An 18,390-nucleotide genomic window follows, 5' to 3' on the forward strand; every position below is an offset into this window, starting at 1 on the left:
ACGTGTACCTTGTCGCGAAGCGATGCATGGTTTCTTTTCTCAATTCATATCAAACGATATCTGGCATAAATTACGTTTTATCGCAATTTTAATCAATTAAATAGAAATATCATATAAAATTCTAAAAATGTTTAAATGTTATTAAAGAAATTAGCGTTTCTTGATATTTTTATTTTTAGAATTTACAGCTTTTTTATATCAAGCTTTAATTGAAATATAATTTTCATTAAATTTGTTACTCATTAAATTTCATTTCACACTTTGTATCATGTTATCATAACATATTATATTTTTACTTTTTCTTATGTAATAATTTTATGTAAAATTATTTTTTATCTAATAATTAATTTCTTGAAGCTCGATAAACGTATGATAATTTTTTCTCTCGCAACATGTTGCATCTCGTGCTATACATTGACCAATTTACATTGGAAATTTAGCTATAAGCAGCTGTAATTAATAACGTGAGAAATAAAGATAAAAAATTGTTTTCAGATCGTCACTGGTGATCTTCGTCGCGCTCTGCGCGACGTGCGGCCGCGCGGACTTCTTTGGCGAGAGAAAGGGTGAGTTTCAGTGAAGTTAATTTCAGCGCTAATGGACTCACGGCTTTCGCGGCGACAGCGCGGGGATTTCGCAGCCATTTGTACATCCCCGCCTTTTCGCGTGTCTTACTCACTGACGATCCACTGCACTATTCTCCTTGGGGGATTCTGTTCCCTCCCCGAGGCGAAGTACCTCAACGCGAATATTCAGCAGCTTTTTTCTCAGGGACGCTCCTTCTTCCCTTCGCGCTCGCCGTTACGATTCGCCCACGCGACCGGTGATTTATCACTATGTTAAGTACGGAATGTATTTAGTCAAGCGATGAATAATGATATCGGACGATAAGGACAGCGGACAAATTGTTGTGGACGTGCATGAATTCACGTATGTTGCGATCTAAGCAGCAATTTTAATTGCATGCGACAGATACAAACGGCGTTTACATTAAAATGTTAACAGGAATATACACTAAACTATATTTTATTAGTGCAAAGAATAACAACGGGGCGTTTAATATTTTATATATTGGTAATAATGTATATAGAGTATCGAATATCTCTGTTTATATAACAACAATAATAATATATCAAATATGTATAACAAATTTCACTAGATAATGGTGCCAGTCGTGTGTAATTAAATGCAAAATAAAATTTACATTATTTAAATCATTGGACAGTTTTATAATTTTTAGAATTATCTATTATTCCAAACAAATCTACGCTGAAATAAACTTTTCAATTTTGTATTCAGTTTAAGCTCCTGATACTTCTCTTTAAAGATAAGGAACGGTGAATTGGAACAGAAAATTGGACAATTTATACTGATGAACGCAGTCCGTCGATTGTAACGTCGAGCGAGTGATTTGTTTTTAACCTTTACAATACCCACTATTCGTCTCCCTTTTTCCTCTAGTTCGCTTCAAATCTAAAGCGATCAATCGTATTCTTTTCCGGAAAAAATTTAGTTGCATAAAGTCACACACAAGATTCTTAAACTTTTTGTTAATCCACTGTTTTGTCAATCGACAGTTTCAACTCGTTATACACGCCATTGTTTTAATTATAATTTTGTCTTCCAATATTACTCAATTATTTAGTTAGGGCTCATTATATCAACGTTTCTAATCATTAAAGTTTAATGTTCATCAAATTGTAATTATTAAGCATTTGCCATTATTACTATAATCCTCATATCATTGCCAATTAATTATTTAATACGCATGAACAATCTTTGTGTAACAGCTTAGAAATAGAAGATACACTAAGCTCATAAATGCAATTCACCAACGTTCTTTTTGTATTAAAATATTATTATGTTTATGCTTTTAGTATATTTGTAAGTCTCGGGCTTCAAAAAATTAAATTCTATTAACATCTCTTCTAATATGCGAGATTTTGGACTGCTGCATTATAAAATAAAATTTTTGTAAAATACATTAAAAATTAAGTAGAACCATGTCTGCATAATATATATCTAGTCAGATCTTATCTGTCTATCTTCAAATACAACTGCGTAATGCACTCTGTTCGCGCATCGTTGGGATGCTTAATACTCAGAGCGGATTCCACGCTCTCGTCACGTCTCACTCTAATCTGCCAGTTTTATAAGGATACCTCGACAATTCCTGAGGGAATCTGGGGATTTTTCACTTCCCCTTCCTGACGAGAGAACCGCCAGTTGCTCACCTCCGCAGTGGTAAAGCCGACGTATGGTCAGACATGCCGCAATCCTGTAATCTCGCGCCATGTTCTCGCTCTACTTAGAACTATTCCAATATCTACTTGTTTCTATCTACCCTCGCATGTCGCTGTAATCCAAAAAGCTGTAATCCCAAAATTTTTAACAACAAAAAATTTGTAATCCGATCAAAAATAAAGCAACTATCGAAAATTTCATTCGTATATTCGAAACAATAATATAAAACTGTCCCTTTAAAATAGTAACACAAAGTATCGTAAACTAAATTATTTTCATACAACAATAGAAGTAATAATGCACATTAAAAACAGCGTTTCTATTATTCATGAAGTTCTCATCGACAGCGCTGCGAAAAAGTGTTGGAAGAGGAATCATGAACGACCAGAGGACAACTTAATAAAAGAGCTTCTTTGAGCGTAATTAGTTCATTGTCACTTTCTCAAAAGCGACGATTATTTTCGTCGCATCTTTCATCCCTATTCTCTCATGAGGATTTCATAACCTAGGGAGCTCCGCCCCGCGAACGCAAAGAAAATTTAATCTGGCGCTGGCCGTTTTTATTAAGAATAATAAAACGAACGGCGCTGCCACTTTGCCTCCTCGCAATAAGAACGAATTAACGCGAGATTCTAGTTTGCACTTACTCTTGCGTGACATATTAAAAAGTTACTTATTCACTCGCTGTATGCTCGCCGCGAAGAGCCGCTCGTGTTTCTCGCTTTCCTTCTCGTCGCGCTATTCGCGCGGGCAGACGGTCAACGTTGGAAGGATCGCGACAATTATAATCGGCGCGTAACTGTCGAAGAATCGGGGGTTCGCTTCGGGGGTTTCGCGCTTCTCTTATCAGGAGCGGATGCAAGGGGGTTACGAGAGAGCGCCAGAGGGGTGGTGGCGATAGCGGGGTCGGTGGCACAGGATGGAGAAAGGGGCGGCCCCGGGACGAATAGCTCCCGCAGGATGCGAGATAACGCCGCTCATCCTCGCAGCCTCATTTGTATCCACCCCGTTTCCGTTTCCCGCGGAAACCACTATTTTTTGCATCTACCGTCTACCTCGTCAATATTTAACGGCCGCTCGTCGATCAACCGCAATTGCGCGACGATGTAGAAATGAGAATTTTTCGGGCCGACTTCCGCCTTGTTCTTATGAATCGCTCTCGTAACTTCTCCTCAAAGGGATATATCGTCCCGCCGGATTTGACAGTTCGCAAAGTTCCACAATGTGATTATGGACGGTTGAAGAAATGTTACGGTTCTCAACAAAGCAAAAACGTAAGCTCCCTTCCGACTGATTATAAATACGATATTAAATTGCAAGAAAAATAAAAAGGAGCTTGTAGGCAAAAATTATTTTAAAATTAAAAAGATAACTTCCTTATAAAGCATCAAGATGCTTTGAATCTTTAGAAAACAAAATAAATGAAACTTCTGTATATGCATATTTAAATATAAATCTTTTTAATTTCGAATAATTCGGTTAATATTTCGCATTATGGAAAAGTATTGCGCGCTTTTGCTTAACTAAAAGAATGCCTTGAATACCTGTTTAAATTTTGATGTACGAAAAAGTATGTAATATTAATTTTATTCTCGTCGCTTGTCTCCTCCTGTTGAGAAATAAATCGAATTTCTTTCGTATTTAATCGATACAGAGAAATATTCTTTCAAATCGTATCTGAGCCAATCCATTCACCGGCTCGTCTACGGAAACACAACGGCGAGAGCACACAAATTCATAATACACAATGGTATTTATATTAGTCGTCGAGTGAATGAATGTTTCGGCAAGGCACTGCAATACGGACGTACACAATAGATAAATTGGCATTGCGCAGTTCTCCGACTGATTTACGATCGCGTGATTTTAGATAGAGTGGCTCGCGAACGCGCGAGCGCGCGCTGCGGGCAGCGGCAATCGACTGCGATAGGCGATCACAAAAGATGGTCAATTTTTGTTCCGATGACAGATTGAATCGGACCCGAATAGAACGGAATGAGATACGCGCACGCGACGCGTCGCGCAACATGATTTTTGCATCAGCTTAATTCCCGCCCACAAACTAAAAATTCTATCGCGACCGAGCGGTTTTCATTTGCTTTACAGTGGCGCGAGATTACAGGATTCGCGTGGAAATAATCTTCAGCGCGATGTATAATACCGGCGGAGAATCGTGTTCCCCATTTTTACTTGTCGACCGCGCGCGCGAGCGCGAAAACTCTCTCTCTCTTTCTCTACCGTGCAAAAAAAAAGCTGGAAAATTAAACGCGTTTCCCGAAGCGGATGGAAATCGTGCGCGGCGTTCAAATCCAATTTCCGCAAATTTATCTCGAGGCAAGGATAAATGCATTTTATTGTGCGGCGCCGCGCGCGGATTTATTCACCGGAAAACATTCCTTATATGTCTGGCTTTAAATGGTCCCTTTATTCCTTTATATCGAAGCAGATCGCGATGAGTCAAGAAAACCATTGTTTCCTCTCCTCAAGGTGCACACGCGATAAACTGTCCCTCTCTCTCTTCCTCCTTCTCGCCCTACTCTCGAGATTCTCCTGCCGCACCCGTTCTTGATTCAGGAGGACGTACACTATTAAAGGTAGAGCAGGAAAATCGAATCTATCGCGCCAGAGAAAGAACATTTGTCAGGTTTTTCCTTTGCAGTATCGTGTCCGTGTTCATCCGCGAGAATAGTAAACTTTGATTTGACGCTTGTGCATTTTCCAAATGTTTCATTGAAAAATACGTATCATCGTTGCGATAAGTAACAAAGCCGGAATATAAAAAATATGATGAATTAAATCTGAGAAACTTTTAACGTTTGTTAAATAACAACGTGAAATTGTATTTCATTGTATTTAAAAAATACATGTATTTAAATACAATTTTCGCGTTTTTCCAAGTTTTTTTTGACAAATTGACTTGTATTCTATTTTATTTAGAAGTAAATGTGTTTACTAATGTGTTTAGTAATATTACATACAAAATTATGCATCAAGTAACATTGTGAATGGAGAAACTTCTACGTGAAAAATTTTCACAGAACAATTTGCATCGACCGCTTTTATTCTTGTTATCAATGTTCCATTCGGCATGCTCCAAAGAAAGCAGCCAGAAAGCTAGACTAATAAAAGGAAAATATTGGGTTTGACATTATGGAGAGGAATGCTAGATAGCGCGTTGGGCAAGATATAGAGAAAGAAAGAAGGAGGAAGAAAAAAAAAGTATAAGATACTCTAATTTTCTAAAAACAGATGAGACGGCACGATTAAAATTTATGAAATCGCGATCTGCGAGCAGTTAAAAGTCTAAGAAAATGCGACTGATTTCAATTTACTTTCCGCCTTCCATTTCCGAGAACGAAAGTGAAATTAAGGCGAGACGCAAGCTACAAAGATTTTATACTCTTAGATCGATCGTGTCGGAAAACTTTTCTATTTCCGTCGACCAATTTAGGTTAGTCTAACAGACGCGTGTCGTGAAGTTCCAGATGATGCTCGTCAATTTCTTAAATCTAATATTTCTTAAAAATACACGGATTAAATATTATTTGATAATATATGCAAATGCAATTCATTTAAGTTTTCCGAAAGCCATTTTCCGAAATCATTTGCCGAGATATTATGAAAGCTTCTTTACTGACGGAATAATAAGGTACGAATTATAAAATTATTTAAAATATTTAAATTTATGTTGCATCAAATTTGTTTTCGTTATGTTTGCAAAATTTATTTCACGCACATAATGCAAAATAAATTTGATATTACGCTGTCGCGAATATAATTTCCGAAAGATTGTACATTTTCTAATAATACTCGCGTAGATACCTCGAAAGATTGTATATTTTCTAATAATACTCGCGCAGATATTTTCTAAAAAAAACCTGCAGTAAATTAGTCTTGGCAGAATTTCAAAGAGCTCTCTTCAAATGCGGCGTTTTTAATAGATGAGCAAACAGCAATTAATTAATGTCAAACGGTGTTTGAAAAAGTTCGTTGTTTAGCACTACGGACGGAAATAACATTCGATGATGTACGTGATAAGCGAACATAAAGCCAGACACATAAAGACGATGCGCTTGAGACGTTTGTCCGACATCGCCGCGAGAAGGTTAAATTTCTCTTTAGGGGCGTACCGACGTATACACCGGATGTAAGCGTCAATTGAACATACATGCCGGTATGCGTTGTTGTAATCACGTTTGGATTCAATGATCCGCCGTGACTCATCGATCATCAACGACTTCTCAAGCATATCCTTACTCGCCGAGCATGTCGGGTCAAGCGGTCTTTGCGACACAATGAGTCACGTTCATCACTGATTTGTAGGCTCGATTTGCTTATACCATTTTTAGCATGTTAAATCGCTGTTTAATCGTGCTTTCGAAAGCAAATGTCATTCTGTGATTTGAACGCGGTAGAAATATATTAGACGTACAGGTATCTACATGTACATTTTATTTTCAATTCGCAGTTTCTAAGCGTCATCGTAGTATCGCTTTACCATTAAATATTTTCACGAACGTCAATTGCAATTACGTGTAACAAAATATTACAATATTCATTTATTTCAATTCATCGAATTGTTTTAAATAAGGAGTTAATGTTTTATTCAATATTTTGTCGCAAGAGATGTGACACAGCTTTAATGTATAGTAAAAGTTATCTATTAAATCCGACTGCCGCGAGACGCCATTTAATGAAGCACGTTCCGACTCTAATGAGATCATTTCAATGATCTTGACCCATAATGACTAAGCACGCGCGCACGCTTTATCAGCCGTATTTAACATTGGCACGCATTTTCTAGTTGACTGAACGTGATGTCATCGTTGAAGCAACGAGTGCAGCTAATAGATATTAATAACTGAAACGTCATGAATCTTGAGACGCGACATGATATGTGTATCGTGTGTATTCGCTGTTGTCATATTGAGATCACCGAGACGTTTACAACAAAAGAAAGATATTTTTATATACAGGGTGTCCGCTAACTCACGGACCAACGCTCGTGAGCGGATAGATTAAACAGAACAGAAAATAGGCTCTAGGCGTGCCAGCGATGAGTGTCGCACGGCAACGAAAAGTTCGGTCGCGCGACGAGAGTCGCGATACGCGCGGGCAACGACTCTCGTCGCTCGACCAAACTTTTCGTTGCCGTGCGACACTCATCGCTGGCACGCCTAGAGCCACATCCGGCTACATCCTACGATCTAACCGCGCGAAACGCGCGTTCATTCGCCCATCTTTTTAAATTAATACTTAAATAATTATTGCGAGAATTGCAAAATGATAAAGAGCTTTTCTGTTCTGTTTAATGTGCTCTATCCGCTCACGAGCGTTGGTGAGTCACAGGACACCCTGTATATAAATAATGTCTAAATATAAAGTTTCTCTTTCTACATCGCCATTCTAAAAATATAAAATTACATCGTTAAACGAAAAATCAATAGAAGTGCAAATCATTTTTTTGTCGTTCGATGCTCTTTACATAAGCTGCTTACGCTGTTTTCTTGCAAATTTGCCATTCTTTAAAATTATGCATGACGGTTCCGCGAAAGCACTAACCTTACTCCGGTGCTTTCAAGCTATTTGGATATAAAGATACACCGGCGTTGCATTTAACGTGCGCACCTGCAGCGGAAGCAGCGTAAAACGGGCAGCAAAGATCGAATGCAAAAACCATACAAAATCGCAGAGACGTGATACAGTCGCTTGTTGCCCGGGGCAGACATATTGGCCCCGGAGCGTGCTCGGAAAGTATAAAATATTTCGAAGCTCACCCACCGCACTATTTCCCCTCCCCCCACCTATGCGCCGGCTCTTTCTCTATCTCATCGGCTTTTTCCTTTTCAGCTAACCCGCCTTATAATATATCGTCTGCTTGTAACGTGTTCCTACCGCCTCTTGTCTCTCGCGCGTGCATAATCCTGCAGTTTATCAGCCAGTGGATCTCCATTCATATCCTGCGGCCTGTTTCGCGAACAACTTGCGATTTTTCATGACCAGCCGGTGCGTTATGCGTTAAATGTATAAACCTTGTATAATGCGCGCCTTCAAATTTAGGCGCATCACATTCATATAATTTGCTATTCAATCCTTAAATAATTTATCTATCTGTAATTTGCGACGAATAATTGAAATAATTCATTTGTTATTTAAATATTTTTTCCTATTTACAAACCGATAATTCAGTAAGAGCAATTTATTATATAGATACGCTAAAAAAGCTTGAAACTTATATATGCAATGCATAATCAATATTCAAATATGCATTTAATCGGTATTAAAGCTTCAAATAGATAACGAGAAATGGCTTTACGCTTCAAAATTTTCGAGATTGGTCTGTGCGTTTCATATATTTAGTGCTAAATCTGATTAGCCGATTATCATTTCAAATCGTTACTGATACTCTAGTGAACTTTTCAGTAAACTGAGCGCACATTTCATATCCCGTGCGGATTTGCCAGAACAAATAGACGAGCTCATTAATTTTGATGATGATATTCGCTCGTTGTAACGCGCTCGTTCGTGCACTTCGCACATCGCGACATGTGCGATTCATTGGTCACGAACAAAGGACAAAGTCAAAAGGAAGCCCTTCCCGATTTCTAGAGAACAGGATTTAATCGTTCGCAACTTGTCATCTCTCCTGCGATATCTCGTTTTAGCTTTAATTCGGTCGTTTGTTCTCAATATTTCCGACGCGACAAATTGCTCGAGGAATCTGCATGGAGAAATTATCGCTCGTATGAATCATTTTATGACGCCTATAGAAACAAAATAACACACATAATATATATTTACGATCACCAAAAATATTTTAACGATAGATTTGAAAAATTTCTTGGAACCAATTATGACTGGAAAATTATTGATAACTTAGAAATAAGATTTTGCCAACTATTATTTGCAACTTGATTTTATCTGAGTTTCTCATTATAATTTTTACCGGTAAATGCATCTACTTAATGATTAGATTTGTATATGACACATGCAACTGGAATCATTGTATTTTTATGTTTACATGAATGCAAAAACTTTGCGTTTTATTACTCTGAAGATTATCGAACGCAGAACAGTTCAATTTTCCGCGACACATCCGATTTTACGTTAACGGCATGTCCAACGACACACAGGTGCAAAGGGGTGGCATGTAAAAAACGAACAGCAATGAACGATCCTGTTTTCGGATGGACACTCTCGTAAAACAAGCGAGGATGTATGTATTTCGCGCGAGATAAAACGCGACCCGCGGCTGACGTTCGTTTCTGCACACTTTTTCCTATTTTCTCAGTGCCATTTTTCGATTGGTAACGGCCGTTTCCCGTTTCCTCCGATAACGCTTTTCCGTACCCATATCGTTTCCTTATCAATCAATACGATCTTCGTTATGTACCCGCTGCAGATCGTTTGGCGACTATCCAATTTCCTTTAATTTTATCATATTGTATTTTTATTTCCTTTTAAGTAGCGTACCGATCGATTTACACGAAAAATAGTTGAGTAAAATATATGTTATTTTATACATTTTAACCTATATTTTAGAGTATGGAAGTAGAGAATTTGATCAATTTATATTCGTTACCGTTTAATTATAATCCGCGGGGAAAAAAGTATTAGTCCTGACGGCAAGTCTTATATTCCCCGAATTTTGCGTAAAAATAAAAAAGCAAGCGCGGAAATTACATTCTATTAATTTAGAACGATTCGTAAGCGTTATTCGCAATGTGGATTTATCCGTTGTAATTCGAATCGTTGCGGGCGAACATACAGCGTAGTTGGTAAGCAGCTGATCGGAAGTGCTTTCCCGGTCGAGTAATCGTACCGGTCGCTCGCATCGGTCGGAAATTAATAAATACTGAAATTTCTAGCAGCCCGCCGGATTAAAGCTCAGCGGTGGCAACGATATCCCGACCGTGCAAAAAGGGGTAAAGGGACAGGCGGAAATTGAAGCGAGGTGTAGGTAGCTGGCCGCGAGAGAGTTGGCGGGAAAAGAGGATGAAAAAAATCGACTTTGTCTTTTAAGAGCATTACGTATCGGCAGGCAGTCCGCGCCAGTTAAATTTATAATAAGTTTCGCCGGCTTTTCCAATATACCGCCTTTTTGCCACGGAAGTATTTGCGGAATTCTGTGATATCTCTCATGCATAATTTGTATATTGCATTAAACGTATAAAAAAAAATTGAATTTTGCACGAATAGGATATTATAGATGCAATAAATTTTAATTCTTATCCCCTTCCGCTTTTACAATCGCAATTTAAATTATACTTTTTTTATAACTACAAATAAAGAGTTATAATAATATTCAGAGCAATGCTGTAGAACGTCAATCAGTTTTATGGATTTCGAATGTGTGTGCTCTTTCTTTTGTAAATTAATTGAAAAAACTATTACACAAACTCTCTCTCTCTCTGTATTATAAATTCGCCATTATATTGTAGAAAATCTGCTTGCTTTAGAAAGATCTTTTTCAAAAGAGCCTCTTTGCGCGACTTTGTCTCTACTGTCTCTAATGCGCACGCGAGTTCGTCGTCTGAAAAAAAGTGACACGATGTGCAAGAAAGCAATGGCAGACAAGCAGCGTGATATTACTCACACAAGCGCTACGATACTCGGAAGAGAAACATCTCGTCCTGAAGATTCTCCGACGAGAGTTAACTTTATTAGAGCTTCTTGCACACGTGCACTCGCGAGCGGAGCAGCGCTGATAAAAAAAAGCGAAGGGAGGTCGAGCTGACGGGGCAAGTGGCGTGACAAGGAAGGAAAAGCGAGAATGCGAGACGAGAAGTGAGCTTTCTCACCTACCCAGATGAGACCGGATTTTGTGACCGGGTCGCGTGACGAGTAGCTGGTAACGAATGGCCGTTACCACTCGCGCGAGACAAAAGCCTCGTAAACAAAACAGACTGCCGCTCGGGACGCACGCTTCAGGGGTGATCTCGCTCGTTTCGCCCGCTACCTCAGTCAGTGATCCTTCATACGTTTCACATTTAAAACCGTCAACGACTTTCGTCCGTCCATCGAACGACTCCGACTCACGAAATGAACCATCGAGAGGTCGAGATCGGAAGCGCGTTTTAAACACGAAATGGATATTTTGAAGAAAAGTTTCACAAATTGTTTCATATGTATTTTTTCGCTACACATTTTTGATGCCCTATATTTTTTCGTATTCTCCAGCTACGCTATAATTTTTATTTTTATATTAAACACAGAAAAAATGAAAGAAAATCTTAAAAATATTGATAAGTTAGCTGTAAGATGCAAATGAAAAAGAATATTCCCCTTCATTTTCAATTCAAATACTTCGCTCGATTTACCTTACGCATTTATGAAATAATATACTAATGCGCTGGCAAACAATTCTCATGTAAAACTGCTACGAGAAACATCCTTTTTTATATACCGTCTATTCAATCGCGCTGTTGAGTGCATCTTTGCATTTCAAATTAAATGCACTTCTGTTTCGACGGATCGCGGTTGCTGAGTTGCATCGCGGTTGGCAGCGGATTCCTGGCTGCGGCTGTATCTTTCCACGAGATTTGTCGAGAAGCGCTGGATGCACTGCGCGCTCCTCCCTTTTTTCTTTTGCGTGGGAGTACACGTACTCTGCATCAGGTGTCCCGGAAAGCACGGATGCTTGCGTGCCTGACCTTCTTCCTGACCCTTTTTCTCCTTTTCCGCCTACTTCTCCCCTTAACTCCGGTTTCCTTCCGGACCGTTATCCTCGCGTGAAACATTCGTACGTCATACGACAATGTGTAATTAGGTGTGTGATTCGCGCTGAGCCATTTTTTATTCATTGATCGCGTGCGCCTTTTCTCGCTCTTTATCACGTTGCTCGAATCATCCGCATGATTGTGAGATCCATCATATTTGACAATCATTTCGAAGCAATGTGTTATTTTTTGATTGATCGCTTACTTGTTATTTTCTGCATTTGAAATCAAGTATCGATTAACATATATAATTAAATTTTATTTAAAAAACTAAACTATTTAATGTTTAATGTGGTTTTAGTTATTTTTTCCAAAGTATTTATATTTTTATAAATAAAAATTCTCTGTTAGAGAAATAATATATTTGTACCTTTTTGGGCATTTTTCAAAGCATTTATTTTTGAAACGATAAAACGGATATATTTACCAATTTTTGTTATCAAAAGATTTTTTGACAAAAAATAAAAAATTAAATAGAAATCATTGTTTTTAATATAATGTATTAAATAAAAATTTAGTTTAAGAATAATTAAATAACTCTTCTATTTCAATAGTAGAAGATTTAAATTACCTTTCTAATAATTATATCTCTTGAAATTCCTAAGAAATATTTTATTTTGTAAATAAAATATAAATTCTATTATGATAAAGAAAAGTATTTCCAGAATCGAAAAATATCTTTTGCGTGTGGAAAAGAAACGACTTTATACGACGACAAAACAAATACAATGTACAGATTTCGTGTAAGAGAAAAGAAAGTGAAGAAAATTGTAAAAAATGTATACAACATAACTAGATCTTTTTGCAGGAATACAAATACAATTTTAAAATTTTATTTGGCGACGATTTTCATATGTGGTTTTGAATTCGTTTCTACAGATTTATTAAATTTTCATACGCGGTATTAAAAGTCTTGACGTCTCGGGGCCATTGTCGTTGAATGGCCGCAAGAACCCTTCGGTAACATTCATCATCCTTGACGTGCAGCGCAGAAGCACATGTGCTACTAACCTTTCCAGTTGCCGATCTCTTATCCCTTTCTATCCCTCTTCTCGCAGTAGCACTCGGAATCAAACGAAGCCCATCGGGCCGTTTATTTTATTCCCTCTTACAGTCATCTTTTGCAGCTTTCGCATCCTACGAGCGAGGATAAGGCCTCTCAAAAGCCATCACTTGAGAGCCGTCGTTTTTAAATTCGTTTTATACGAAACAGAAATTTTTCAAGTATTGTTTGTACAGGAGACGCTATTAGCCAGATTGCGATAACGGCGCGCACTATTTTCATTCGTTCTAAATTTGATCCTTTTGTTCCTGCCAGCGCGGCATTAAAGCTTTGTCGCACGACAAATTTCGAGATTATCAGAATTCTCTGTAGAAAATGTTATCAGAGCATTACGTTCGACGATTTTGTTCGTTCTAGTAATTTGCATCAACAGAATGCACACGTTGTTCGGATAATAGAACATTTGAATAATGCGTGTTCGCATAATAACCGTGGCTCTGCATTAATGCCGTATTGACGTCTGTCCGTTAGACATTGATAACCATTAATATTTTTACTCTAAGCTGTGCTCAATGATATTGTGATAAATTGAGGATATTTTATCATTCCGTTAAGCTTGCTGCAGCATGAGACAAAATGTTTTTAATTTATTACAATATCATTGAGTTTCAGAACGATCTCCGCCTTTGGCCCCGATATAAATTTTCATCAAGTTTAATCCGGATTGAAATAAATTAATGTATCAGCATGTAACATAAATATTAAGCTCACATAATCTTTTGATAACGTCCACAATTACACCAATACATGATGCATTATCACATTATTAGAAATTTCTACCGATCACTTAAAAGTATATTTATAACTGTTGTGCACGCAACACGCATATTTATTTATTATACTGTTGTTTTTGATTTCAAATAAATTTAAACAAATTTTTTTTATTGCGAAAATTGTCATTTTTACAAATAACAGAAAACAATGCTCTGTAATAAAATCGTTTCTTTTATCGAGATTTTGGCATTGACAAAATTTTATAAAAAATATATAATAATATGAGTATAAAATGCAAAAAAATTCAAATAAAGATAAAATGTATTAAATGTTAATCAGCTTTCTAACTGATTATTAAGTGTGGATTTCAGAGCGTTAATTGATTATTTTATTTTCCTAATTGCGAAATAGAAGAAAAAAGTGCTAATTTTAGTCAGCATTAATCAATGTCAGAATAATCGTGAAAAATTCAAAAGTTCTACTTGTAGTAAAGAATTCGTGATCACTTGATGCAAATACTCTCATCCCATTATTCGGACAATGCATTCTGCACGACGTTCGACGTTTTAGTACACGTGTGGTCCGCCTGAAAGGCATGTGAAGAGGCAGGGGAACACTTAACCAAGAGTCACGGTTCATTTTGTTAGAGTTTATTCGTGTGTTCAGCGCCATAAACTTGATTCCAGGCTTATCTAGAGCCCTCGAGGGTAGGTGACCATACGTTTTTATTGGATGCGGTTTTATTAAGAGAGCGACATATGTCCGACCGTGGGTGATGTCACCCATCATGATAAACGATAATCGGCTCAATAACAACGCGGCAAGAATTTAAGGATAATAGGTGTTAGAAGGGAAGCACAGATATAATACGAGAAGAGAGAATCACAGTGGAATCTCAATCCTTATTCTGGTAAAACAAATATGTTAGATGCATTTATTATTGTGGAATAAATCAATTAACGATATAATCTTAGAATTCTTTTCTTAGGATAAAAATTTTAGTACACTTTTATTTGATATAAAAGAATTATCTGTTAAATTTTTTCTGAAGTATTTAGAAAAAAATTTGCAATGTTTATAATCTTCGATGTTTTACAAAATTTTTATCAAAATATTTGTCTTTCTTTTAGTTTTTTCCTTCTTTTTATACAATTTGATTTTTTATTATTATTACTAAATATTTTTTATCATTACTGAAAATATCTAAGATTATAATTAAGAAAGATACGTTACACGTTTCTACCTGCAATTTAAATTGAAATTTATCGAGCGAGAGTCGCTCTTAAAAGGCTGCTATTGTAACGTAATCGGCGCGATATTGATCACGATCAACGTGGCGCCATTGTTGCGTAATAAATTCGCGGCGGTCGACTGTATCATGCAATAAATCGCTCAATTAGCATCACGAGCGAATGAGAACCAGGCATTCTCTTTCCGAGCTCTCGCTAAATACCACGATTGTAAAGAGTACACTCGCTATTTGCTCTCACAGCATCTTGATATGCACCTACACGTGTTTGCTCTCGGTGAACTTGTATTCGCCTCTTTGCATCCTTCGCCGCGGCGAGAACAGGTTTCGTCGGTGGGAGACAAGAAAAAGAGATGGGAGACGGGTGAACTAACGTGGAAAAAAAATAATAAAAAAAATAAAAAAGCCCGGGCCTCGACAGATGTTGCACCGGCGAGATCAACTCGGAAACGACGCGCGATGGAGTTGTCTCGTCTATTCTAATTATCTTTTATCCCCGTGGCCCGCTGAGCGCATCGGTTGCGCCGCGTTTCACGGTTATTTTTTCCCCCTTTTTTGCTACACCGAATGATGCACTGCGCGTTGCACCACTGCCGAAATGCATCTCGCGACGCCGTCTTTATTTCACGGAGATATACACGGATCTCGCAGAAAATTATGTCATAATATGCGAATGTCGCATCGCGTCCACGTATTATTATAAGCTACCGAATAATTACTAATAATATTATATAATATTATAATATTTAATATTACTAATATAGAAAATATTAGGAATAGGAATAAATATTAAATATTAGGAATGAGAATTATTTTATTTTAAAACAAGGAAACGAACTAGCACACAATGCATTCAGAATTAATTCTTTTGTTCCCTTGTTTCGAAATAAATTTCCTAATTCCTATTCCAAATATTTAATATTTATTCCTGTTCCTAATATTTTCTATATTGTGCGTAGAGCCTTAATCCATGGAACTTTAAGTTCTTTTTTAACTATTTTAAAAAGTGCAAATAAAAATTCAAATTGTATATGAACGTGCAAACAAAAATCTATGGATTGAGCTCGTTATGAAACGATTTTCGCAAAATTTGACCATTTTTGAATGTAAAGTTAGCCACCGTAAGTTTTTTTTTAGAGATGTGCAAATAAAAATTCAAACTGTATGTAAATGTGCAAATGAAAATCTATGGGTTGAACTTGTTACGAAACGATTTTCGCAAAATTTGACCATTTTTGAATGTGAAGTTAGCCCCCGCAAGTTTTTTTTTAAATAACTTTTTCTAGAGGCGTGCAAACGAAAATTCAAACTGTATGTAAATGTGCAACGAAAATCTATCGATTAGGTTGATTAAAAACCATATTTGTAAAAATTGGGTGGCTAATGTGAAATTGGCCCCCCAAATTTTTTTTTTTAATAACTTTTTTACTAGAGATGTGCAAACGAAAATAAAAGAAGTACAATCATGTGCAAATAATGTGCAATCGAATCATGTAAAATAACTTAATTATTTCTAATATTGGGGGGCTAACTTCACGAGTATGTATTATTGATCATTTGTTCTGACGTACGTATACGCTATTTTTACTGTGACTTCGATAGCTTAATCTTAATAAATTATAATATTAAGACGAATATTATGACGAACTGCCACGGTGAACTTTATCTAAGCTAAATATGCAAATTTACGTTTTGTAATTTTACGTGGATATGTTTTGTCATTATGAAAGATTATGGTTTTGCGAAGAAATTACGAAGGCACACGATACATGGCGATAACGCTCGTTGGCATTCCGAAGACATTCGGAAACACGAAGACAGAGTATGCGGGGATTAACAAATAGATATTCGCTGCTTTGAGCAAGCCACCGTGATGGAATAGTAAATATTCCTGTGCAGGGATCGCGGTAATCGCATTTCCAATAATCCCGGGAGACGCGCTAATAGTTACGTATTGCGTTCGCCGAAGTCGAGCCGGTGCCGCGGAGGGCGACGCCCCGGCGGTGCGCTTCTTCGAGGAAAAAGAAACTATGCACGCGGGCGCACCCTAGGAAATCCATTTTTCCTCGCGCCCAGGCGAGCAAACACCGAGCGGCGTAGCCGTTCCTACAGGAGACGCGACGCTGTATGCGGTGTCTGCCTTCCGGTAAGGAAGACGGTGCCTGTTTGCTCTGGGAATCATACCGGAGAGCCGGTACATCCGCAGGATCCACTTCCCGCGCACTCGCGCGTCGGCCCCTTTCTCCTGGATTCGCTTCCCTCCATCTGTGTCCCCGTCCTCCTAGATTCATCCTCTCCTTTCCCCACCTTCCTTACCGCGCTTCTCCTCCTCTCTTCGACCTCCATTCTCTTGCCTCGTGTTCCTTTCCGTCTCTGGTTTCAACAGCGTCGTACCCTTTGAGACCCTGCGCAGCAATTCCTCTCATGGAGTCGAATAATGTCCGATGTGGCGCGAACCAGAATTCACACGCGTGGAAACGTGACCTCGGGTTACTTTGGCGACGATCGTTATATCATTGCGGATGATTCTCATTCGACGAGCGAAACCGCTTTTACGAATAGTTCTGATGCGATGCACTTGACGATTCAAATTTTCCGTGCAATTCTGACGAAAATTGTAAATTTATGTTGATAATCTCTCTTTGTTCTTTTTTTTCTAATCAATGTACATGGGATTCTTTTTATCATAACATTCTTTTATGAGCGACTTTTTAACAAAGTATCGTAAATTTCTCGTACAATAAAATATTATAATAATTATTAATTATATTTGTTTTGTGATTCTACACATCCGCGTATGTATCATCAACTTTCAGCCGATCGTGATTGCGCCGAGTTTGAAATGGCGCCGCCAGTTTTCTCCCTAATTTTCTTAATCGTACGCTGTTAATCGACTGCATTTGCAGAGAACATTCCGAAGCGTGTGTAGACGCGCGCGTGCCATGAATGCGCTGACTTCATCCGAGTTCCACTTCTTGGCAGCCTCGTTCCGCAGTTCTCTCTCTCTGCATCTCATACGATACGCTTTTAGTCCTCGTAGCAACCCTTTGAGACCTCAAAGTTCAGTCTCACCTGCGTTGTAATAACGAACAATGCTGCTTCTCCCAATAGCGCGCACAGAGACGTCGGCATAACGAGCAATTCCAAAGAACATACTGCGCCCCTCAATTTTGTTGATCCTGTTCCCCATTATTCGCGATCACTTGACGTTTCCCAGGAGGAACGTTTCAGACATCGTCTTGAACTCGACGCTGATTATGAAATGTTTTCGACATTTCAAATGTGTTAGAAAGTTCTGCGAACGAAAAGGAGCGACGTGCTCATATCGTCTTATTACAGATAATCCTATTTTTTATACAAAATTTACTGTCACGTCCTTAATATTTTTTAAGCTTCAATTT

At 37.9% G+C, this 18,390-nt stretch overlaps 2 protein-coding genes across 13 annotated transcripts in view; one reads left to right on the forward strand and one right to left on the reverse strand.

Moving 5' to 3' along the window:
• The window catches only part of LOC105676895 (uncharacterized), a 300,604-nt gene that overhangs the window by 95,971 nt on the left and 186,243 nt on the right, over positions 1–18,390 (reverse strand). The window lies entirely within an intron of this gene.
• Positions 1–18,390, forward strand: part of Mp (Multiplexin) — a 225,276-nt gene that overhangs the window by 23,520 nt on the left and 183,366 nt on the right. For all 6 annotated transcript variants that reach the window (XM_012371315.2, XM_012371312.2, XM_012371309.2 and 3 more), the window contains exon 2: positions 496–566. In XM_012371315.2, coding sequence (XP_012226738.1) covers positions 496–566 — 71 coding nt within the window. The remainder of the gene's footprint in view (positions 1–495; positions 567–18,390) is intronic.

This window comes from Linepithema humile, chromosome 6 (assembly GCF_040581485.1).
Source record: "Linepithema humile isolate Giens D197 chromosome 6, Lhum_UNIL_v1.0, whole genome shotgun sequence".
In the NCBI taxonomy this organism is placed as follows: domain Eukaryota; kingdom Metazoa; phylum Arthropoda; class Insecta; order Hymenoptera; family Formicidae; genus Linepithema; species Linepithema humile.